This window comes from Strigops habroptila, chromosome 7 (genome assembly GCF_004027225.2).
Source record: "Strigops habroptila isolate Jane chromosome 7, bStrHab1.2.pri, whole genome shotgun sequence".
Taxonomy (NCBI): Eukaryota; Metazoa; Chordata; class Aves; order Psittaciformes; family Psittacidae; genus Strigops; species Strigops habroptila.
In genome coordinates, this window is record NC_044283.2 from 37,394,729 (window position 1) to 37,413,821 (window position 19,093).

The 19,093-nt window shown below is 38.1% G+C and overlaps 2 protein-coding genes across 14 annotated transcripts in view; one reads left to right on the plus strand and one right to left on the minus strand.

The window, feature by feature from the left end:
- ASB5 (ankyrin repeat and SOCS box containing 5) overlaps nucleotides 1-5,873 on the plus strand; it is a 41,353-nt gene extending 35,480 nt beyond the window's left edge. For all 8 annotated transcript variants that reach the window (XM_030491908.1, XM_030491915.1, XM_030491910.1 and 5 more), the window contains 4 exons: nucleotides 1,318-1,468; nucleotides 1,604-1,738; nucleotides 3,781-3,972; nucleotides 5,275-5,873. In XM_030491908.1, coding sequence (XP_030347768.1) covers nucleotides 1,318-1,468; nucleotides 1,604-1,738; nucleotides 3,781-3,972; nucleotides 5,275-5,402 — 606 coding nt within the window. In that variant the 3' untranslated portion in view covers nucleotides 5,403-5,873. The remainder of the gene's footprint in view (nucleotides 1-1,317; nucleotides 1,469-1,603; nucleotides 1,739-3,780; nucleotides 3,973-5,274) is intronic.
- Nucleotides 5,874-9,259: 3,386 nt separating this feature from the next.
- The window catches only part of WDR17 (WD repeat domain 17), a 62,322-nt gene continuing 52,488 nt past the window's right edge, over nucleotides 9,260-19,093 (minus strand). For 4 of the 6 annotated variants that reach the window (XM_030491904.1, XM_030491902.1, XM_030491907.1 and 1 more), the window contains 8 exons: nucleotides 18,999-19,019; nucleotides 17,937-18,048; nucleotides 17,074-17,215; nucleotides 16,883-16,985; nucleotides 15,890-15,991; nucleotides 13,113-13,208; nucleotides 12,745-12,928; nucleotides 9,260-11,061 (listed from right to left, as the gene is read on the minus strand). In XM_030491904.1, coding sequence (XP_030347764.1) covers nucleotides 10,942-11,061; nucleotides 12,745-12,928; nucleotides 13,113-13,208; nucleotides 15,890-15,991; nucleotides 16,883-16,985; nucleotides 17,074-17,215; nucleotides 17,937-18,048; nucleotides 18,999-19,019 — 880 coding nt within the window. In that variant the 3' untranslated portion in view covers nucleotides 9,260-10,941. The remainder of the gene's footprint in view (nucleotides 11,062-12,744; nucleotides 12,929-13,112; nucleotides 13,209-15,889; nucleotides 15,992-16,882; nucleotides 16,986-17,073; nucleotides 17,216-17,936; nucleotides 18,049-18,998; nucleotides 19,020-19,093) is intronic. The other 2 variants (XM_030491901.1, XM_030491903.1) reach the window with 2 other exon arrangements.

Genomic DNA, 19,093 nt, shown 5'->3' on the forward strand with positions numbered 1-19,093 from the left:
AAGGAAAGAGATGGGCAGACACTGACACAGAGTAATGAACTGGAGAGAATCTGCTAGCAGTATGTTACCAGCCTCATTTCTTCTCTGAATTTCACTAAATTATTTCTGTTCTAAATATGGAATGCATCCCTCTCCTCTTTTGATTTCCTCTGGCTTTGAGTAGCTTTCAGGATATTGCTCCTTTAACCTCCAGAATGTCTTCTTGTCACACTGCATGTGTTCTCTTACGATTCTTCGGTCTGAGTATAAAAAAGCACCGGCTCTTTTCTGTGCTCCTGACGCAGCCTGTCTATCTGTTATCCCAAAACTTTATGGGACCTTACGTACCACTTTCCTACAATCTCTGCTGACATAAGAGTTCATATGCATAGTTTACCAAATCTCTGATCTTTGTGATGGAAATATTTATTGTCCTTATAATTCAGTTTTGAGAACCTTGTAGAATATGTTTATGTTATTACAGAAGAACAAAAAGAGAAAAAATACATACATGTTTCCAAACCCAATTGCTCTCCCCCTCAGCTAGCACAAGGATTCTAAAGACACAAAACTAGAGATTCTATGGACAAAACTATAAGAACAAATTTCATTTTCCTATCTGATTTTTTTTTTAGTACTTTTAATTGTTTTGGTGGGCTTGGGTGGTGTGTGGAATATGCCAGAGCCCTTGAAGGAATCCTCTCCTATTATCTGTGCTTCCTCCTTTAGTATGATTAGCCCTTACAAATTTGCCTAGTTTCTCTCCTCATTCTCTCACACTAAGAATATTTGGTTAAATGGTGAGGTGGTGAGGTTGGTATTAAATCAGCAAGCCTGTACTATCAGCTTTGTCTCTCTATCAGCTTTTGTATCAGCTTTGTATCAGTTATTTCCTAAACCTATGAAATATCCCTCCAACCTGGAGGTTAAAGCCACAGGGGAAAATGGCAAATCTGACATCTAACATGGAGTTTGCATTCTTGAGAGCTGCGAAGAGAAGGCCCCCATTATCCCATTACTACACACAGTGTAGATTTTCAGCATCAATGAAATAAAGCGCAATGACTTTTGAAAGTTATTTACTGCTCAGGTGCTAATGTGTGCTCTTTAGTATTTTAAGTGTGTTTTGGTTTATTCAACATATCTTAACCAGAATAATAGTAAAATAATTTCAGCTGAGTGGTGAGAGGAACACAGTAGCACAGGGACTGATCACTTAAGCAACCTTATTCTAGCTAGTCATATTTTTTGTTATTTTAATGCAATTTCTAACTATATCCTGTTTAAAAGTTTACCTTTCTTTCACTTCTGTTCTGAAATAGATTTTATATGTTCTAGGTAAATGCTACAACAATTGATGGAGTGACACCTTTATTTAATGCGTGTTCGAGAGGCAGCGCAGCATGTGCTGAGCTCTTGTTAGAGTATGGTGCCAAAGCCCAGTGGGAGTCCTGCCTTCCATCACCAACACATGAAGCAGCCAGTAGAGGTAAGAAATTACCTTCTGAATAAATGTGGAGTAGTTGACAAATGTCTCAATAACATTGCTAAGAAATGTGTCTGGTTTTGTGTATGAGACAGCATACTGAAGTTGAGCAAACTCTGTCATGCTTTGTACTGACAGGTCACAGTGAGTGTCTGGAGGTACTGGTATCCTCCGGCATAGATGTTGACCAAGATCTTCCTCACTTAGGAACACCTCTGTATGTAGCCTGTGTTTCACAGCAGATCCATTGTATTCGAAAGCTTCTTTATGCAGGTACGTCATGATTTAAATGAAAGTATTACTAGTTTGTAAAATAAGCCTTTGAAATGAGCTGTGCTCCACCAGTGAAACTAAAACCCTTGCTTGCAGGGCTCTACTACTGAGTTTGTTCTGTGCTGCATGTTTTCTTATCATAACTTACTAGGTCTTTAATCATTTTTGTGGCTTAGCAAGCATATTAGAGAAAAAGAATAGATGTTCAAAATTTTTAGCATCTGCTATGGACAGCTTTGTAGGTGTTCATTTTCTGTAGGAAAAACAAAGGTTAAAAATTGGCTTTTGAGAAAGGAATTTTTTACAGTAATCATTGAGCTTTCAGCAGAATTTTTTTTAGCAATGTAGTCCCACCATTTTTCATTCTTCAGCATGTTCTGATTGATCTTTTTACAAGGCATAAAGGCTGAGTTGCAGAGAGAAGAGGTAAGGTAAAAGGCATTTGACCCTAAATTTCACATAATTTATTCAATGGGGAAGAGTTGTTGGAGGCTCACTCTATTTCAGCACAAGTCCAGGGATACAATTGGCATAGCTAAAGGATCATTTGCTGTGTTTCAGTTAATAACACAAAAGGCTATTGTGTCCTGCAGCACAATACATGAAAATGTATGTATGAATAATTACAGACTTGCCATTGTTGCATCAGAATTGTTTTTCTAGTTAACTGCAGGTTATTTAGAACTTAAGCAAGCAGTTAAATTGTCTCTCATTAAGTCAGCCTCCTTGTGTGATTAACTGTCCTGTGTCATGATTTTTATATTTAAGAACCACAGAGGTATAATTAGCTTATTTAGGATTCAAATACTACCATACATTAAAAACAGTAACAGAAGGACATATTCTACATTCGTTGGTGCCCTGAATTAGAAAAGAGTATGTAAATTGCAATATAAGTAAACCACTTACGTGATTCTGAATTTTTTCCTATTTCATCAACTTGTGAGGATGTGTTAGAAGTTGAAAAGCAAATAGACAATGAAATAGGCAAGAGAATGATACTGTGGAAGTATTCAAATTGTTAATACTGAGAACAGTGGGTTATTCAGACTTCAGTTCTAATTGCTAGGGCTGTGATATTATTATTTTACTCAAATGGGAATTAAAAAGGCAAAAAATATTGATTAAGGGAGAAAAGTTGGTACAGAAGCCAATATTTCATCTCAGAAGATTAGTAAATCTCTCTTAAGAAGTCTGGGTTTTTCTTCTAGAATAGTCTAGAAAGCTGTTCAGGCAACCTCAATTTTAGGGGATTAACGTCTTGCCTATGAGGGAAATTCTTCCATACTGGCTAGTTTTGTTTAACTCTTGTATGGATAATTTTTTCTGGAATATGAATGCATTATTGCAAATTAATTGAGTCAATTTTAATTTAAAATAAATTAGCAATTCCTTATTAATACAAAAATGTAATAATTACAATTTTGTGGATTAGGAGAATGAATGGTTTGGGGTTTTTTTCCCCTATTGGTTTTCTTGACTTAATTAAAATTAAGTACTTTGTAGAAAAATCCTTGATAAAGATTGGATGGGATGAGAGTCTATTTCAAAGCTTTTGCCAACTTCAACACATGAAAAACTGTAAAGCATCCAAGTTACATTCCTTGCTGAGTTGGTGTACTTACAAAAATATAAATACTACACTTCAGTTTAGTGATCATTTTTATAGACTTAAATAAGGAAAGTATATTTTTATGTAGTGCAAATATTCTTAAACATGTACAAAATGTACTTTTTTATAATTAGGGCAACAATGGTGCTCACATGACCTGATTTGATTTTTCTTTTATTTTTGTAAAGTATTTTCCTTTGAAACCTAGTTGTGCTTAGGTAATAAAACCTAGGATAAGTGTATGGGTTCAAAACAATCCATTGATATGATTAGCGACCTTGCTATGCAACAAAATTAATGAAGTGGCTAACTTCCCTGTGGGGTTCTAGGACAGTGGGTGTTCTTTTATTTGTTTTGTAACATCATCTTTACTCAATGACAATTTTAATTAATCTCTTCTTCCATCTCTTTATGCGCACCTACCCACCAGGTGCCAATGTGCAGAAAGGAAAGCATTTGGAAACCCCACTCCATGCTGCTGCCCAGCATTCTAGTACAGAGATAGTAAACTTACTCCTTGAATTTGGGGCAGACATAAATGCCAAAAATACAGATTTTGAGAGGCCTGTCGATTTAGCTGCTCCAAGCAGTTTAGTGGAGAGAGTGCTGCTCCTCCATGAAGGTAAGTTTTACATGTGTGTTTTTGCAACTGTGACTTGTATTCTTAAAAACAATCCACACACACACCAAAAAAAACCCCAACCCAACAGCCCAAACAACCTATGTTATAGAAGCTAACATTGTGCTTTATGAAATAGTCAAGTAATTTCCTTTCTGACTATGAAAATACCCACTAATATTTAGCCTCAGGCCAGAGCCTGTTGACCAAGCAGCATCCGAATTTTTACAAGCTGAAAAAGTATCATCTTATGTTTACTGGGTGTTTACACAATTATACATTAAATTATACATTAAAGCTACATTTTCATTGGCTGTTACAGACCTTGTTAAAAAGAAACAGAAAATTTTAATTTCAGATGAAAAATATATTTAGTTTTGGCCAGCTGTCCCAATATTTTTAAAAATATATTTTTGAGTGCATGTAAAGCACTTTGTTTTGATTGTAGGCAAAAAGTTTCATTTTCTAAACTTTCTTTACTGTTTTATTAGTACCTGAGAAGTAGGAGTTGGCACTTAAGAGTCCCTTAATACTCTTAAAGGTCTGTTGCCTTAGAGAGAGAAGATCCCAAAGGGAATTGGATTTGTTCAGACTGACATATGTGCAGCATAAAAATAAGTTAAAAGAAAAAGGTGGGAGATAAGCGGAGAAACTATTGCACTAACTGCGGGCATCTCTTTAGAGGCAGCACCGATTAATGATTTTCTCCAGTCTGAATGCTGTTAAAAAGGAAAAAACCTCTACAAACATTTGGTTATCACAAAATTACCAAGGCCAGGAGGATTTTTAAAATCCACAGCAAAGATGTCGAAAATGAATTGGTATGGAATTTGTGTGGGTTTATTGTCCAGAGAAACACAGCAATGTGTTCATCTTGAGGGAGTGGGGGCTTAGAGGGACAAAGACATGATCATGAGCTAGTAAGAGCACTAAACATGGTCCAGGATCTTGGGGTGTTTTCCCTACTTATGCGTGTTGCAGCGATGCATTGGTAGTGCAGCAGCACGTATTTCACCTGCTGTATGAATAAAAATACACAAAAAATACCATTTCCAAAGTTGCTGACATGTTAACATAAGAGATTTTCTAGAAGCAGATTTTTAATTTAAAAACACAGATTATTTGCTGACCTGACCTTGCTGTTTTGAGTATTTGCTTGATTTTAAATAAGGCTTCAGCAGCCCCAGTCTTTATCTTTGAAAGCAAAAAGACTTTTTTTTAGAAATCCCATTATTGTGCAAAACTGTTGTAACAATTAGTGGCCTTCACAGTTGTATGATTATATCCTTTCTTTTTTATTTGCAGCCACACCATCTTCTCTTTGTCAGCTCTGCCGACTATGTATCCGAAATTACATAGGAAGAGCTAGATTGCATCTTGTCCCACAACTCCAGTTGCCAACAATACTGAAGAATTTCTTACAGTACAGATAACAGAGTAACTAACCTTTATGAACATGAATAACAAGTACTTCTGTTTATTGTACGTTTTACCTAAAAAACTGCTGGGCGGAAAAAAAGCCTTTTGCATATCACTTAAAGAAATATGTATCTTTGATAGCTGGTGTTGGTATATAATAATTGGGAACCATTCAGCAACTGGTACCAAGGTGCTAATAAGGCTGAATTGAATTAGTGTGCTCATACTCTGGGAAATTATTGTATAGCTTTAGCTTAACACTTACTAAATAGCTTTAGTGCTGTTAATTTTAATTGTATTTATACTTCTAAGATCTGTTTGACACACCTGAAACACAAAGAGTTTCTTCATTAATATTTGTTAAGTTTGTCTAGTTGAAGTCATTATTTTATGTGTTTTTAAATTTTCGTTGTTTGTGTACCTAAAAATACTCGATGATAGGTGCACTATATGCATTGATAAAAATAAAAAAAAATATATGTCAATTTTTCTTCTTTTTCTTTATGTAGAAAATTCATTAATGATAGAGAGTGAGAAACTTCCTTTATTCTTCCTAACTGCCTGTGCTGTGAATTGGAATTATACTACTGTGAATATAACCACAGTTTTTTCAGCCACACACAGTTTTGTGGTGGTGTGACCCTGGCTGGATGCCAGAAGCTGCTCTATCGCTCCCCTCTGCAGCTGGACAGGGGAGAGAAAATATAATGAAAGGCTCATGGGTCGAGATAGGAACAGGGAGATATCACTCACCAATTACTGTCACTATTTAATTTACCACCAATGAAATCAGAGTAGGATAATGAGAAACAAAACTAAATCTTAAAACCACCTTCCCACCACCCCTCTCTTCTTCTTGGGATTAAGTTCACTCTAATTTTCAATACCTCCTCCCCCCTAGTCCTCCAAAAACTTCTCCAATGTGAGTCCTTCCCACAGGCTGTAGTTCTTCACGAACAGCATGGGTCTCTTGCACGGGGTGCCACCTTCAGGCACAGACTGCTCCAGTGTGGGATGCCTGCAGGGTCACAAGCCCTGCCAGCAAACCTGCTCCAGCCTGGGCTCCTCTCTCCACAGGGCCACAGGTTCCGCCAGGAGCCTGCTCTGGAGTGGGCTTCCCACAGGGTCACAGGCTCCTTCAGGCATCCCCATGCTCCAGTGTGGGGTCCCCCATGCGCTGCATCTGAATATCTGCTCCTCTGTTAACCTCCATCAGCTGCAGAGGACAGCCTGCCTCACCATGGTCTGCACCATGGACTGCTTATACCCTTGCATGGTGGCAATTGCCAGTCATGTCAAAAAAAGGTCATATGACTACTCCAGCAAAATGCAGTGCTCCTTTTCTTAGGCTTTTGCATTTGGTCTTTGAGAACAGGTTACTTCCTCAGTGACTGATACTCAATTCCTGCAAACCAAAGCATGAAGTAAGAGGAACGGCTTAGGAGTCCATATTGTACATACTCTGTAATGGAGCAAGTTAGGTGGTTTTAGTTTTCATCCAGAAACTACTAAGTTGTGGTTTTATGTACGATACCCTTGCGATGTGTTAGTTCAGGAAACTCAGAAGAGCCAAGCCAATTATGGCACTGTTGAACTTTTCTATGTAGAATGAGATCATTTGACCCTCACCTCCAGGTATGCACAGCACTTTTCAAGTTTGACTCAGGAAAAGAAAACAAAGCTCTCTCATGTTCTCTACAGTAAGATTAGTTTTCAGCAAGCATGGCTATTCTGCAAAGCACATGTTCCAAACAAAACTAGATGGTGCTAGAAGTTTTGCCAAGAGTCACATTAGAGTCCAAGCCATCTCATCACAAATAGGTGTGTTCATGCTCTCATGGCATCTGCAATTCCTGTTCCCACTGATCCTTGCCACCATCCAAAGAGCAAACAAGACCATCTTAAGACTTCACAGGTATGTGGTACTACTTTCTCTTCAATTGTACAAAACGGTATGCTAGCTGGAAGAGTAACCCAGAACTAGTTTACAGGAATATTATGACTTCAATCTCAGGCAACATGTAGCTGTTAACATAATCTTTAATGTGTGCTACCAAATAATTATGTGAAAATAGAGTCACTTTGGCAAGCTGAGCCAAGCTGGATGGGGCACACTTCTGTTACATAGTAACAGGAACAAACAAAATAGAGAAAGGATGTTGTTGCTGCGCAGGCCTATCTACTGGAACAGATCTCCGGCAGATCAGACAGCGCTAATGTCACATACCAAAACCACATAGTAACAAAATACTTGACATGAGTGTGTGTTTGCTAACATTCTTTCCCAAAACCGATACCTTGCTTAGCCAGACATGAAAGGAAACGGGCTTGTTACTGTTCTCACAGGGGTAAGGGGGGAGAAGAGGGCATTCTGATAGGGCTCTTATGCACTGAATTCTTAGTATGAAATAAATGTTAAATAAAATATTAAAATATTAGGAACTAGGATCTAAAACAAACGTTGGACCATGTCAGAGCTGTTAAAGACTACTACAGCACGAAGGAGCCTTCTTTACTGGCTGAAGTACCTCTTATTACATGAACTGTTACACCTGCAAAACAAGAATTTATTTTCAGAAAAATAAACGTAGTGCGAGACCTCAATTCTGCAAGAAACGCGACTGTGACACTCCGCGAGTGTGCTACAAGCACCTCAGGGACGCACAGACGGTGCCGTGCTCGGGGGCTCAGGGAACAGACGGAATACAAGATTGGCCCTGTGCTCACCGCCGCTGCCCGCCCGCCGGCCCCGAGGGAGAGAAGGGGAGGGCAGCTCTGCCCGGCCCTGCCCGCCCGCGGAGCCACCACCTGCCGTGCCCGCGCCGCCCCGGCCCCTGCCTGGCCGCGGCCGGGAGGCGGTGAGGGGCCCCCAACGCCCGCAACGGGTACCTGGGGTGGGAGATGCTGCCGCGCTACAGCCCCAGACACAGCGTGGAGGGGAGGGGAGCTCGGCACCTGGTCCCGGCTGCGCCCGTGCGTTCCCGCTCAAAATGGGTTTCCACTTAGGAGTCTCTCACACGAGCGCAGTCTGTGAAGCTTGTAAACATGTCAGTAATGTTGGCCAGACGGTGAATTTGATTTTGTAGCGATAAAGCAATGTTAAACTTACTTAACTGAGATTTATTAGTAATTTGAAAGCACTAGCTGCAGAGCTTGATCAATTTCTTCATTCAAATAGAAATATGACTTTTCATATTCATAGAAGAGTCAAACAACCACCTGAAGACAAATGATTCTTTAATGTTAAGGGGAAATAATTGTCTTTGACTAGCTGTGAGAGACTGATGAAGTCACATGTTAGCAAACAACCTGAACTTATTTTTGAAGATGAAGAATCTATAGTTTGACAGTTGCAAACACAGTTGTAGCAGTAGACACAATTACAACCCTGTCTGCATGTTCCCCTCACTCCTCACATGGGGTACAAGCACCTTAAAGAAAATGCAGCTCATTTTAGTCACAATGACTGTTACCTGACGAATTCCCAATGCAAAAAGTGCCTTTTGACTTAAGGTTTGTATTTCAGCCATGAAAGTGTTCTTAAACCTCACTCTCTAATTTCAAGATGGAGTACATTTGTCTAAGGTTCCATGTTAAGGCACAATTTATGCACAACAAATTGATGCAGTTATACTACATAACTTAAACTGTGAAATACTGTTAAAAATCCTTAGGAGACAGCAAAAGATTTTTAATATAGTACAGTGGCATCTGAGTTAATCCTTCAGATCCCAATCATCAGTCATGGGGCTGCATTTTTGGTTCTTACCTTTGCTCTCCAAGTCTGTATTTACAACTTCTGTTTATTTGCTAAAAGATAACTAGTCTTTCATTTGACAGAAGCAACACATCAGATACTGACTGCTGGAAATTTATTTCAAAAACTATGAATTTTTATTTCAGAAATCAAACTCTCATTCCCAAGGTCCCAGGGTTAAAGAAAGGAAAACATTTTCCAAACAATCTCTGCAAAAAGTAAAACATTCTGTTCCAGCACCCAAGCATAAACAAAAATGTTTCTGTATAGGCTGAAAACCAACTAAGCTTTTTTTGCCTTGCCCAGTATGTTCATATACCAGAAACCCCGTAATAATAGCCTAGAACATCATCAGAACGAATTCTTAACTTTTTTAAGAGGAAAAAAAATGAAAACGAAATGATTTTTTTAAGTTTCTAATCTCCATCCCACCTTTCCAGCATGGTGGCATTGTTATATCCAGTTAAATGAGGGCACTGCTTACCTATATATTGAGGATTTTGTTCAATACGGTCTGCAGAAAGAGACTGTGTGTTACTTCCAGCTTCACAGCAGTTTCTCTAGAAATAGTTCTGCCAGTTTTCAATTTCTACTTCTTTCCATTTTATGTATCTGGCAGGATTTTAAAAATTATTTTGAAGCAGCAGCAAAAAACGTAACAACAGGTAAAGCAGATTTCTGCTTGTGTGCCATCAATTAAGCTAATACAGAATACTATAACCAAGGCATCTTTTCTACAGGCAATTCTGATTTTAAGATGTCTTAGTAATTATTAAGAAGATTTGTCTTATGATTAAATTCCATACTATACACAGCTTTAAAATTTAAATATTCTTGGTATTCTATTGCCAAAATTTTCTTTCCGTTTGAGCACAGCTTTAGTAAATAAAAATATATGCACAAGTATATACTTCTGGTCTTTCATACTATATGTATATTTATAACTAGTATAAAATGTAGAAGGAAAACAGGTATTTTTAATGTATATAATATTTAAATGATTTCAATACATTTGCTGTTTGTTCCTTACGAACCCTTTGTTTAAAAAAAAAAAAAAAATAAAGTTTATAAATAGATTTTAGCTTCCAATGAAAGTATACGGGGGACAGTTGCCAAAAATGAACTTACTAGAAAATAGAATTCTATAATCTAGATAGTCAAACCTGCCTAAACAACGCATTATTAAACATCTTTATACTGCTATTAAAGCACAATAACTAATGGATGAAAAAAATTATCTAACTTTTGCTATAGAATCCTGTGTGTAAAACCTAGTTAAAATTAAAAAGGAGAACACCATGTATGAAACAGCCACAGGATTCCAGTCATTTTAAAAACAGGTTGCAGATCCCAGCAATAAAGTCATTCTATTATGTATCTGAAATTATGTATTTGAAAGTGTGTTTATGGATATCACAATTTGTTATCAATATTTTGACAACATGCTGATAGTTGCTTACTTTCTTTACAAGGATTCTGTTTACACAGAGTGGACTGATATGTCTGTATTGTCTGACAACACTATTCTTTCTTACTTAAAAAAAGACATGGCTATCTATGTAGTTAGGACTTTTTTTTTCTTTGGATTCTTAAATAACTTTTTCTTTGGATTATCAACAAACATTTGTACGGAAACCCTTTTCTTATTCTCATTTTACAATTTTCAAAGTCCAAATAATTTCCCTTCAGGAGGAGTCAACTGCCATCTTTCTGTCCTTTGACAACCAAGGATGAAATCATTACTAACCCCCAGAGTGGTATTTTAAGCACTACAAAGTACAGAGAAAAACACCTCATCAAAATGGGTTAAGTCGTACTCCTGTTCCTAGTGGCGAAAAAGGATTCACTTTGGCCCACATCAAAGCATCATTCAGTGAAATAGCAGATTTGCCATCTTCGAGGAAGAACACTGGACCCTGTACAGCAAAAATATTTGGGGACGGAAATTAAAACAAATTTCACATGTATTGTGTAAAGGCTACCACAATAGAAAGCACATTTCGTTTTATCTGAGAAGAGCATGAAAACCTGATTTACAGCTATCATCATCTACATTCATGCAAAAATTGTACCCCACCAACTTAAAGCTTTGGCAATAGTTACACATTATAAATCAAGTGAACTTATTATATTTCAAATTTGGAGACCCAACATTTCATAACCCTTAAGGTTTTAGTTTTATTTTTAACAACTATGGCATTTCCTCTGTTTGCCAATTATTCCAGAGTTAAATTTAGCCTGAATTAGAAACTGAGGTAACAAGGGGTTTTTTTACTTCAAAATACTGTACATATTTCATCATGTCTGTCATTATCTGTGCTGATCTGTGTTTCCCCATCTAAAAAAAAAAAAAAAGCCTCCATGAATTGTTTGAAAACACGAAGTCTACAGAATAATTTCAAATGTTCACTATGAAAAGGACAAAATACTAATTTATCTGATGGAAGAAGAGCTAGTTGCTACTTTCTTCATTCAACAAAATATGGTCTCAAAGCTGCAATTCCATTTAAGTGCCTTCTTAAAGAGTTATGTTCTCTGAATTTGCTACATAAAATTTGTAAACCTACTCCATTAGCCTACTATACCTCAGAGACTTGTGAACTGATCTGCATGTCTAAAGCAATGGCTCCTAATGTTCACTAATCCAGAAATAAGGATATTGTAGATGACAAGCTGATGACAACATATTTGCTATTCTTGTTGATTTGATTACAACAATGGCAGCTTTATGTGGCTGTTAGCAAATGCTGAGAGTACAGCATAGCCAGAGACCATTGGTCTAATGTGGAAGGTCGGCAGCAGGGTTTTTTTTAGACTTGATGGTGTGCAGTTGTGAATTTTATTTACCTCAAAAATCCCTCTAGCATTTTGCAATCTCCAATTTCTGATGCAAAACTATCCCTCTTAATCCCTGAGCAACCCTGTTACTCTTTGAGCTGGCATCTTGCACTGGGCAGACGAAACAGAATCAGTCCCAGGTAACAGAGTAAATACACTCTGAGGCACTGTCTGGAGACAGGAGCCTGAGAGTAGCATTTTCAGGTTGTGTCAATTTTCCCTTTATGGAAATAACAACATATACCAAAGAGGTGTTAGAAGGACCAGTATGATTTGATCATAAAGCCCTGTGAAAGCGATGAATAAATATTTGAATATTTAGTCTTCTAGTATCTGGCTTTAATTAATCATGAATTACAAGTTTTACAGTATGCATTTCCATAATGATAAATACTGACAACGGAATAATGTTAGTATGTGGTTGAAGATAATTTTCCAGGGTTTTATTCAAGCTCTGATGAGGCAGTAGGCAATAAGTTAAATGCACTTTAGACAGAACATTTGGCAAAGGAAATTTGTCTTTCTCATGGAAATTAAAAAGTTTTGCATTGGGAAACTGGGAAATTATTTGATTGGACAATTCTTTATGTAGCCTTTCTTCTTTAGCAGATGCCAGCACTTGTCCTTTTAACTTCTGCTACTGTGACAAGAGGTAAAACATTTTTCTCTCAAATGACAGGAGGGACCTTAGATTTTTGGCAAGCTCACAACTAGTCAATGCTATCACTGAGAAAGAACACTTCAGCTCTCTGAAACCATACCTGTATCCTTAGCCCTGTCAAACAAGAGATGTGAACATCTGAATGACTAGGAAGATTTGATCCAGTGACGCAGTCTGGCCCAATCATTCCTTTCAAAGGCTCCTCTTGTATTCGTGATACAAGTATGGAATACACCATTCTCTGCAATTCAGATGGCGGGGTGCATGGCGATTCATCGGTAGGCCTGTGAACAAGAGACACTTGATTTTCAACTTACGTTTCAGTTTGGTTTTGAAGCGAACAGCCACGAAGTACTAATTTTTTACATTCGTATTTAGATTTCACTAACGAAATAAGCACTGTATTTACAACTTAACACTTACATACTAATAGTCTCATTTATGGTAATTTTATATTTTTCCACCTACTTGTTTAACTGAGTACAAGCTCTCCATGCATCTAGTTCCTCAGAAAGCTGTTCAATTTTCAAAGGTACAGATACTTCCCGCCTTTTCAAAAGCTGACTAAAAAAGAATACAAGTAATTAAAGTCCAAATTAATTCTAACAATGAATATTTTCTTAGAAGAGAAGCAAGAGAGACAGTAGTAATATAAAACTATTTTCTACTGGATATAGAAATAAATTTATGGAAATAAATTGATTCTTCACAATAATCACTATATTAAACCTTAGACAAATTCAATTACTAGATGGAAAGCACATGAAAAACACCAAGGTGGTTGGTGACAGCCAACATGGCTTCACTAAGGGCAAATCCTGCCTGACCAATTTGGTGGCCTTCTATGATGGGGCTACGGAACTGATGCACAGGGGCAGAGCAGTTGACGTCATCTACCTGGACTTGTGCAAAGCGTTCGACACTGTCCCGCATGACATCCTTGTCTCTAAATTGGAGAGACATCAATTTGATGGGTGGACCACTCGGTGGATAAAGAACTGGCTGGACGGCCACATGCAAAGAGCTGTGGTCAACGGCTCAATGTCCAGCTGGAAAACAGTAACAAGTGGTGTCCCTCAAGGATCGGTTTTGGGACCTGTGTTGTTCAACATCTTTGTCGGCGACATGGACAGTGGGACTGAGTGTGCCCTCAGCAAGTTTGCTGACGACACCAAGCTGTGTGGTTTGGTTGATATGCTGAAGGGAAGGAATGCCATCCAGAGGGACCTTGCATGCTGGTGAGGTGGGCCAATGCCAACCTTATGAAGTTTAACCAAGCCAAGTGTAAGGTCCTACACCTGGGTCAGGGCAATCCCAGGCACTGGTACAGGTTGGGCAGAGAAGAGATTCAGAGCAGCCTGAAGAGAAGGACTTGGGGGTGTTGGTTGACGAGAAGCTTAACATGAGCTGGCAGTGTGCGCTTGCAGCCCAGAAAGCCAACCGTATCCTGGGCTGCATCAAAAGAAGTGTGACCAGCAGGTCGAAGGAGGTGATCCTGCCCCTCTACTCTGCTCTCGTGAGACCTCACTTGAGTACTGTGTGCAGTTCTGGTGTCCTCAACATAAAAAGGACATGGAGCTGTTGGAGCGAGTCCAGAGGAGGGCCACGAGGATGATAAGAGGGCTGGAGCACCTCCCATATGAAGACAGGCTGAGAGAGTTGGGGCTGTTCAGCCTGGAGAAGAGAAGGCTGCGTGGTGACCTCATAGCAGCCTTCCAGTATCTGAAGGGGGTCTACAAGGATGCTGGGGAGGGACTCTTCCTTAGGGACTGTAGTGGTAGGACAAGGGCTAAGGGGTTCAAACTTAAACAGGGGAAGTTTAGATTAGATATAAGGAAGAAGTTCTTTACTGTGAGGGTGGTGAGGCACTGGAATGGGTTGCCCAAGGAAGTTGCGAATGCTCCATCCCTGGTGGTATTCAAGGCCAGGTTGGACAGAGCCTTGGGTGACATGGTTAAGTGCAAGGTATCCCTGCCCATGGCACTGAGGTTGGAACTAGCTGATCTTAAGGTCCTTTCTAACCCTAACTATTCTATGATTCTATGATTCTAACATTTATTCTTGATGAAGAGATAAATGAGCTGAAATTGTTAACAGAACTACAGTGGTCAGATAGAGCAGCAAGTGGAGCCATAACAGCTAGAACAATGCTGACACAGCTTGCACTATGAAATCAGTGACATCTTGGAGGTGGCCTTGCTACCCAGCAAGATGGGCAACAAAACCAGAAGGATCTGACAGTCCCAAATTGTAAGGGAGAAACAGAAGTTAAGTCAGCTGGATAGTAGTATTGTTACCAAACCAGACAGGAAGACTAAGCAATCCTGCTTATATTTTGAGGAAAGAATACTGAAGTATTGTATATTAGCCCATTTTATTTACCAGATAAGATAAAGATCATTGATTTTAATCTTTCTCCTTTGAAGTCTGAGTGTGGTCAGGTCAAGTCGAGTGTACCAGGTGAAATCAAGTCGGTCAGGTGAAGTAGGGTCAAGTGGATTGGGCCAAGTGAGATTGAGCTGGGTCAAGTCAAGTGGGCCAAGTCAGATCACATCAAGGGGGTTGAGTAAAATCAAGCCAAGTCCATTCATGTCAAGTTGGTAAAGCTGCATCATGTGAAGTGGGTAAGGTCAAGTAAATTGGGTCATGCTGAGCTGGTTCAAGTCAGTCAAGTTTAGTCAGGTAGGGCTAGATAGGTGACTGGTTGGGGATGAGCTGGGCCAAGTGTGCAGGACCAGGCCAGGTCAAGTATATTAATGCCCAAGAATATTAGCTCACTGAGTAAAAGAAAGTCAAATCAGATTTCTTGATGGGAATCAAGCTAATGCCCAGTCATGAATTCTAAATTCAAAGCTTGTCCTTGTTGCTACTGAGGAAGTCTTGGCATAGATACAGTCTATACATGGATACAAAATTTGAACTGTTACCATCAACGTGTAATCATGCATGGAGCTGATGCTGAATACTCACCTACTTCTAAACATTTTTTTTTCTTAGAGAATTAAGAGTTTGACTGAAATCCTGTATTCATAACTTATTTCATTACCTCAGAAACTTCTACATGTATAATGCATAAAGAAAATAAGAAAGATTGTATATTCAGGCACGAGTATACCCTTATAAGAGACCTGGGAACTCTTTTTTTTTGGGTGGGGAGAGGGGTAGCATGAAAGAAGTTGGGACAATGTATGGCATACGTCATAAAAGGGACAGATTTCTCAGTGTTACTGAAAACATAGTATTACCTTGTATACTCATAAAGTGCAGGTACAATGCTATTGTACTGTCTTCTGATAGCAAGTAAAGCACCAATGTAACCACACAAAATCAGCAACTCATTCCGAAATCTGTAAATGGACAAGTATTAATCAGAATAATAACAAGCAAAAACATTAAAGAAACTCATATTCAAATTATAATTACGAAACCTAATTTATCCATCCATCTTTTGTGGAGAATCTATGTTTGCTGATTATGCTTACTTTCTGTGTGATGTAATTGTTAAAACAGGCTCCATCTGCTTTATATTGATCTCAACTATTAAATTTTAACTAGCATGTACAACACATAGGTGTTAATGACAATGATGTGAAGTTACAAAACCAACATCACTCAGACCTTTTACTGCGATAAAACTCTAAATGTAAATAAAATTGCCCCATTTATTAGTGTGGACTTCAGTTTTGCCAAGTTTCCCTACAGGCCACAGACAAGAGTTAAGCTTTTTGCTCCTTTTAGTTCTTCACATGTATACCTGTGCAGCCATCCAGGTCCAGCTTCAATCATCTGCCATAAAGGTGAACCACAGCCATCCAACTATTTTAGATTAATTCAGAGTGACAGCTCAAATTTCCTTAACACTTTGACATTAAAACCTGTATTATGTGTGGTACTCACTACTCTTTTTCCTCAGGAAACTGAAACCAGAGTGAGATTCTTCTGATCAAAGTGAGATTCTTCAAATATGAAGGACATTGATTCACCCATTATAAATGTCCCACAGAGAAAGCAGCAATGAAATATCTTTTTTCTTCTTGTTAAACCTTGAAAATTTAGGAAAATTCCATATTCTATTCTCCAGACTTGGAACTAGCCTACTTGCTGATTTTTTTTATTTTTTTTTTTACCTCTTGTGGTAAACAAAACATTATACTAACAGTGTGCACCTATATTTTTTTAATTCCAAGCATCTCCTTTAATGAAAATTCCACTTTTATAAGTAAGGAAAATATACTCACTCATTACATTTATGCAACACTAATCGTTCAGTGCGTATATAACTTAGAAGATCAAGGTACGGACAGATGGAATCTAAAGTCCAATCTGAGCCACAAAGTTGCTCTGTTGAAAAATAGAAACAAAGATATCTCAGGAGGCAAGCTATACAAATGACTTATGCTTTAAAAGGTTTCTTCTCCTAAGTACCTACTTTTCACATACTGAATGCCAATAGGGAGAGCCTTTTCAGGTTCTGTGCTTAACAGATAGTACTTTATAGTTTCAAATATATCTCCATCTGCCTGAATTGTCTCTGCCAACCGCATACATTCTTCTACATCAGGAAGATTACACTGGAAAACAAAGATTTTGCCAAAAAATTATTTTAATGTTCAAACAATTCTCTAAGATGTAGAGAAATACTGAAGTTTGCACATAGCAATAAGATCAAATTCTCTTAAAAAAGAGTCATTGTTTGAAGGACATAACTGCATGTAATGCACATTATGAAAGCCATTTAGACCAGAAAACACCACAGGAAGAGGAGGTTCTCTAACTTTAAGTAGTGTCAATTGCTAATGCTGTTTCTGTTTTTTTTTTTAACTATTTACTACTGCTTAATAGATTTGCAGTCTTGAATTGAACCTTAAGGGAGCTTGTGGAGCAGACCCTGCTGCTGCTGAAGAGGAAAGGGGGCATTTAAGGAGATAACAGACAAGATGTAAACCAATTCAGGATAGTACAGAAAGCTGATCTGCCAAGACGTGATTCGGCTGCACTTCAGTAATGAGGAGGTTATAAATCTGAAGATCATAAGCTACTTCAGGAAGTAACCCATGTCATGCAAAAGACTGCACAAAGAGTAGAATTAAAGAATTAGAGTTCTTCTTATGCAATACTGAAAATAAAGTCAATTGAGACTAAAAGAGAAAAAAAAGGATATGCAAAAAAGGATAAGACTGTTAGTGACAAATTTGCACAACAGATTTATTTGACCCTAAGTTTCCTGAAATTAGTAAACAAATCAATACATAACCTCTTGTTAGCATTCAGGTAAATTCTTTTTCATTGTACCTTTTCATGCAGGTCATTTATTTCTTCTGTGCATCCAGGATAAAAAGCGCACAGCTTTGCTAACTGCAGTTTATTATCAGGAATCATCATAAGAAGATCAGCTGCTAAATCCCTGCGTAAACAAAAGATGGCACAGTAGTTACTCTTGATGGTTTGTAATAGGCAGAAATTCTGTTTTCTCTTTTACATTAATTTTAGAAATGAGTTTACTGGAAAAAAAAAAAAAAACCTATTTCCAGAGAAGAGCAGAAACAACCTCAGTCTCTAAAACTACTTTTGTGCAATAAATGAGGCTTTTTTGGGGAAGTTGTGTCAATTTTCTGTTGCTTTAGTTGGTTGAATTAACAGCTGTGAAATCTAAAGCATCAGAACAGCCTCGAAGTGAGATGGAAGAATATGTGAGCAGGGATAGGAAGGGAAAGTAGGACCCATCCAATCTGAAAGAAGGGAAGATGTTCATGTGGCTCTGTCACGAAACCATCCTCAAACTTCCAGGCTTCTAGAACTCCATGACAGAGCCATAAAGCATCTCTTAGTCATCCAGAGCGGCTAGTGCTCCTGTGACATTACAAAAGATATTATATATGAGAAGAATGTGATCCTTCTGAAAAGAAAATTGTGTTTTAGAAAACTGATATTTCTGAAACACTCCTAACTTTTTATCATTTGTTACTCCCTCCCTGACATGACAAACAGCTGAGGGAAAACAGGCATATATTAGGAAATTGTTTTGAAACAATTATTCTACTTAGCTTTTAATAACTGATTATTCTGGTTGTTCTGTGACTTCTACTCATGTAGGCATCATTTTTCCTGTAACCCACAAGACTGACTTGCCTCTGTGTAAGGCATAGAACTCCTACTGAGTTCCCCTGGATGTGCAGGATGTGGTCTTTGGCTTAAAGGTGTTTGAGTAAGCTGCTGTCCAATATTTCCAACTGCTTTCTGTCCACTTTCAAGTATTGATCACAATTGAAAAATTAGAACACTTAGTTTAAGCTCATTTTTAGCATTAGTAAAGTCACATGTTTCAAAATCTTTTTCGATAAACAAACAAAATACCTGTATCCAAGTGATGGAAAGCTAAAAAGAAGACATTGAAACAGTAATAAACAAAACTTTGGTTTGTATTCTTAATTTACAAAGGAAAAAATCTA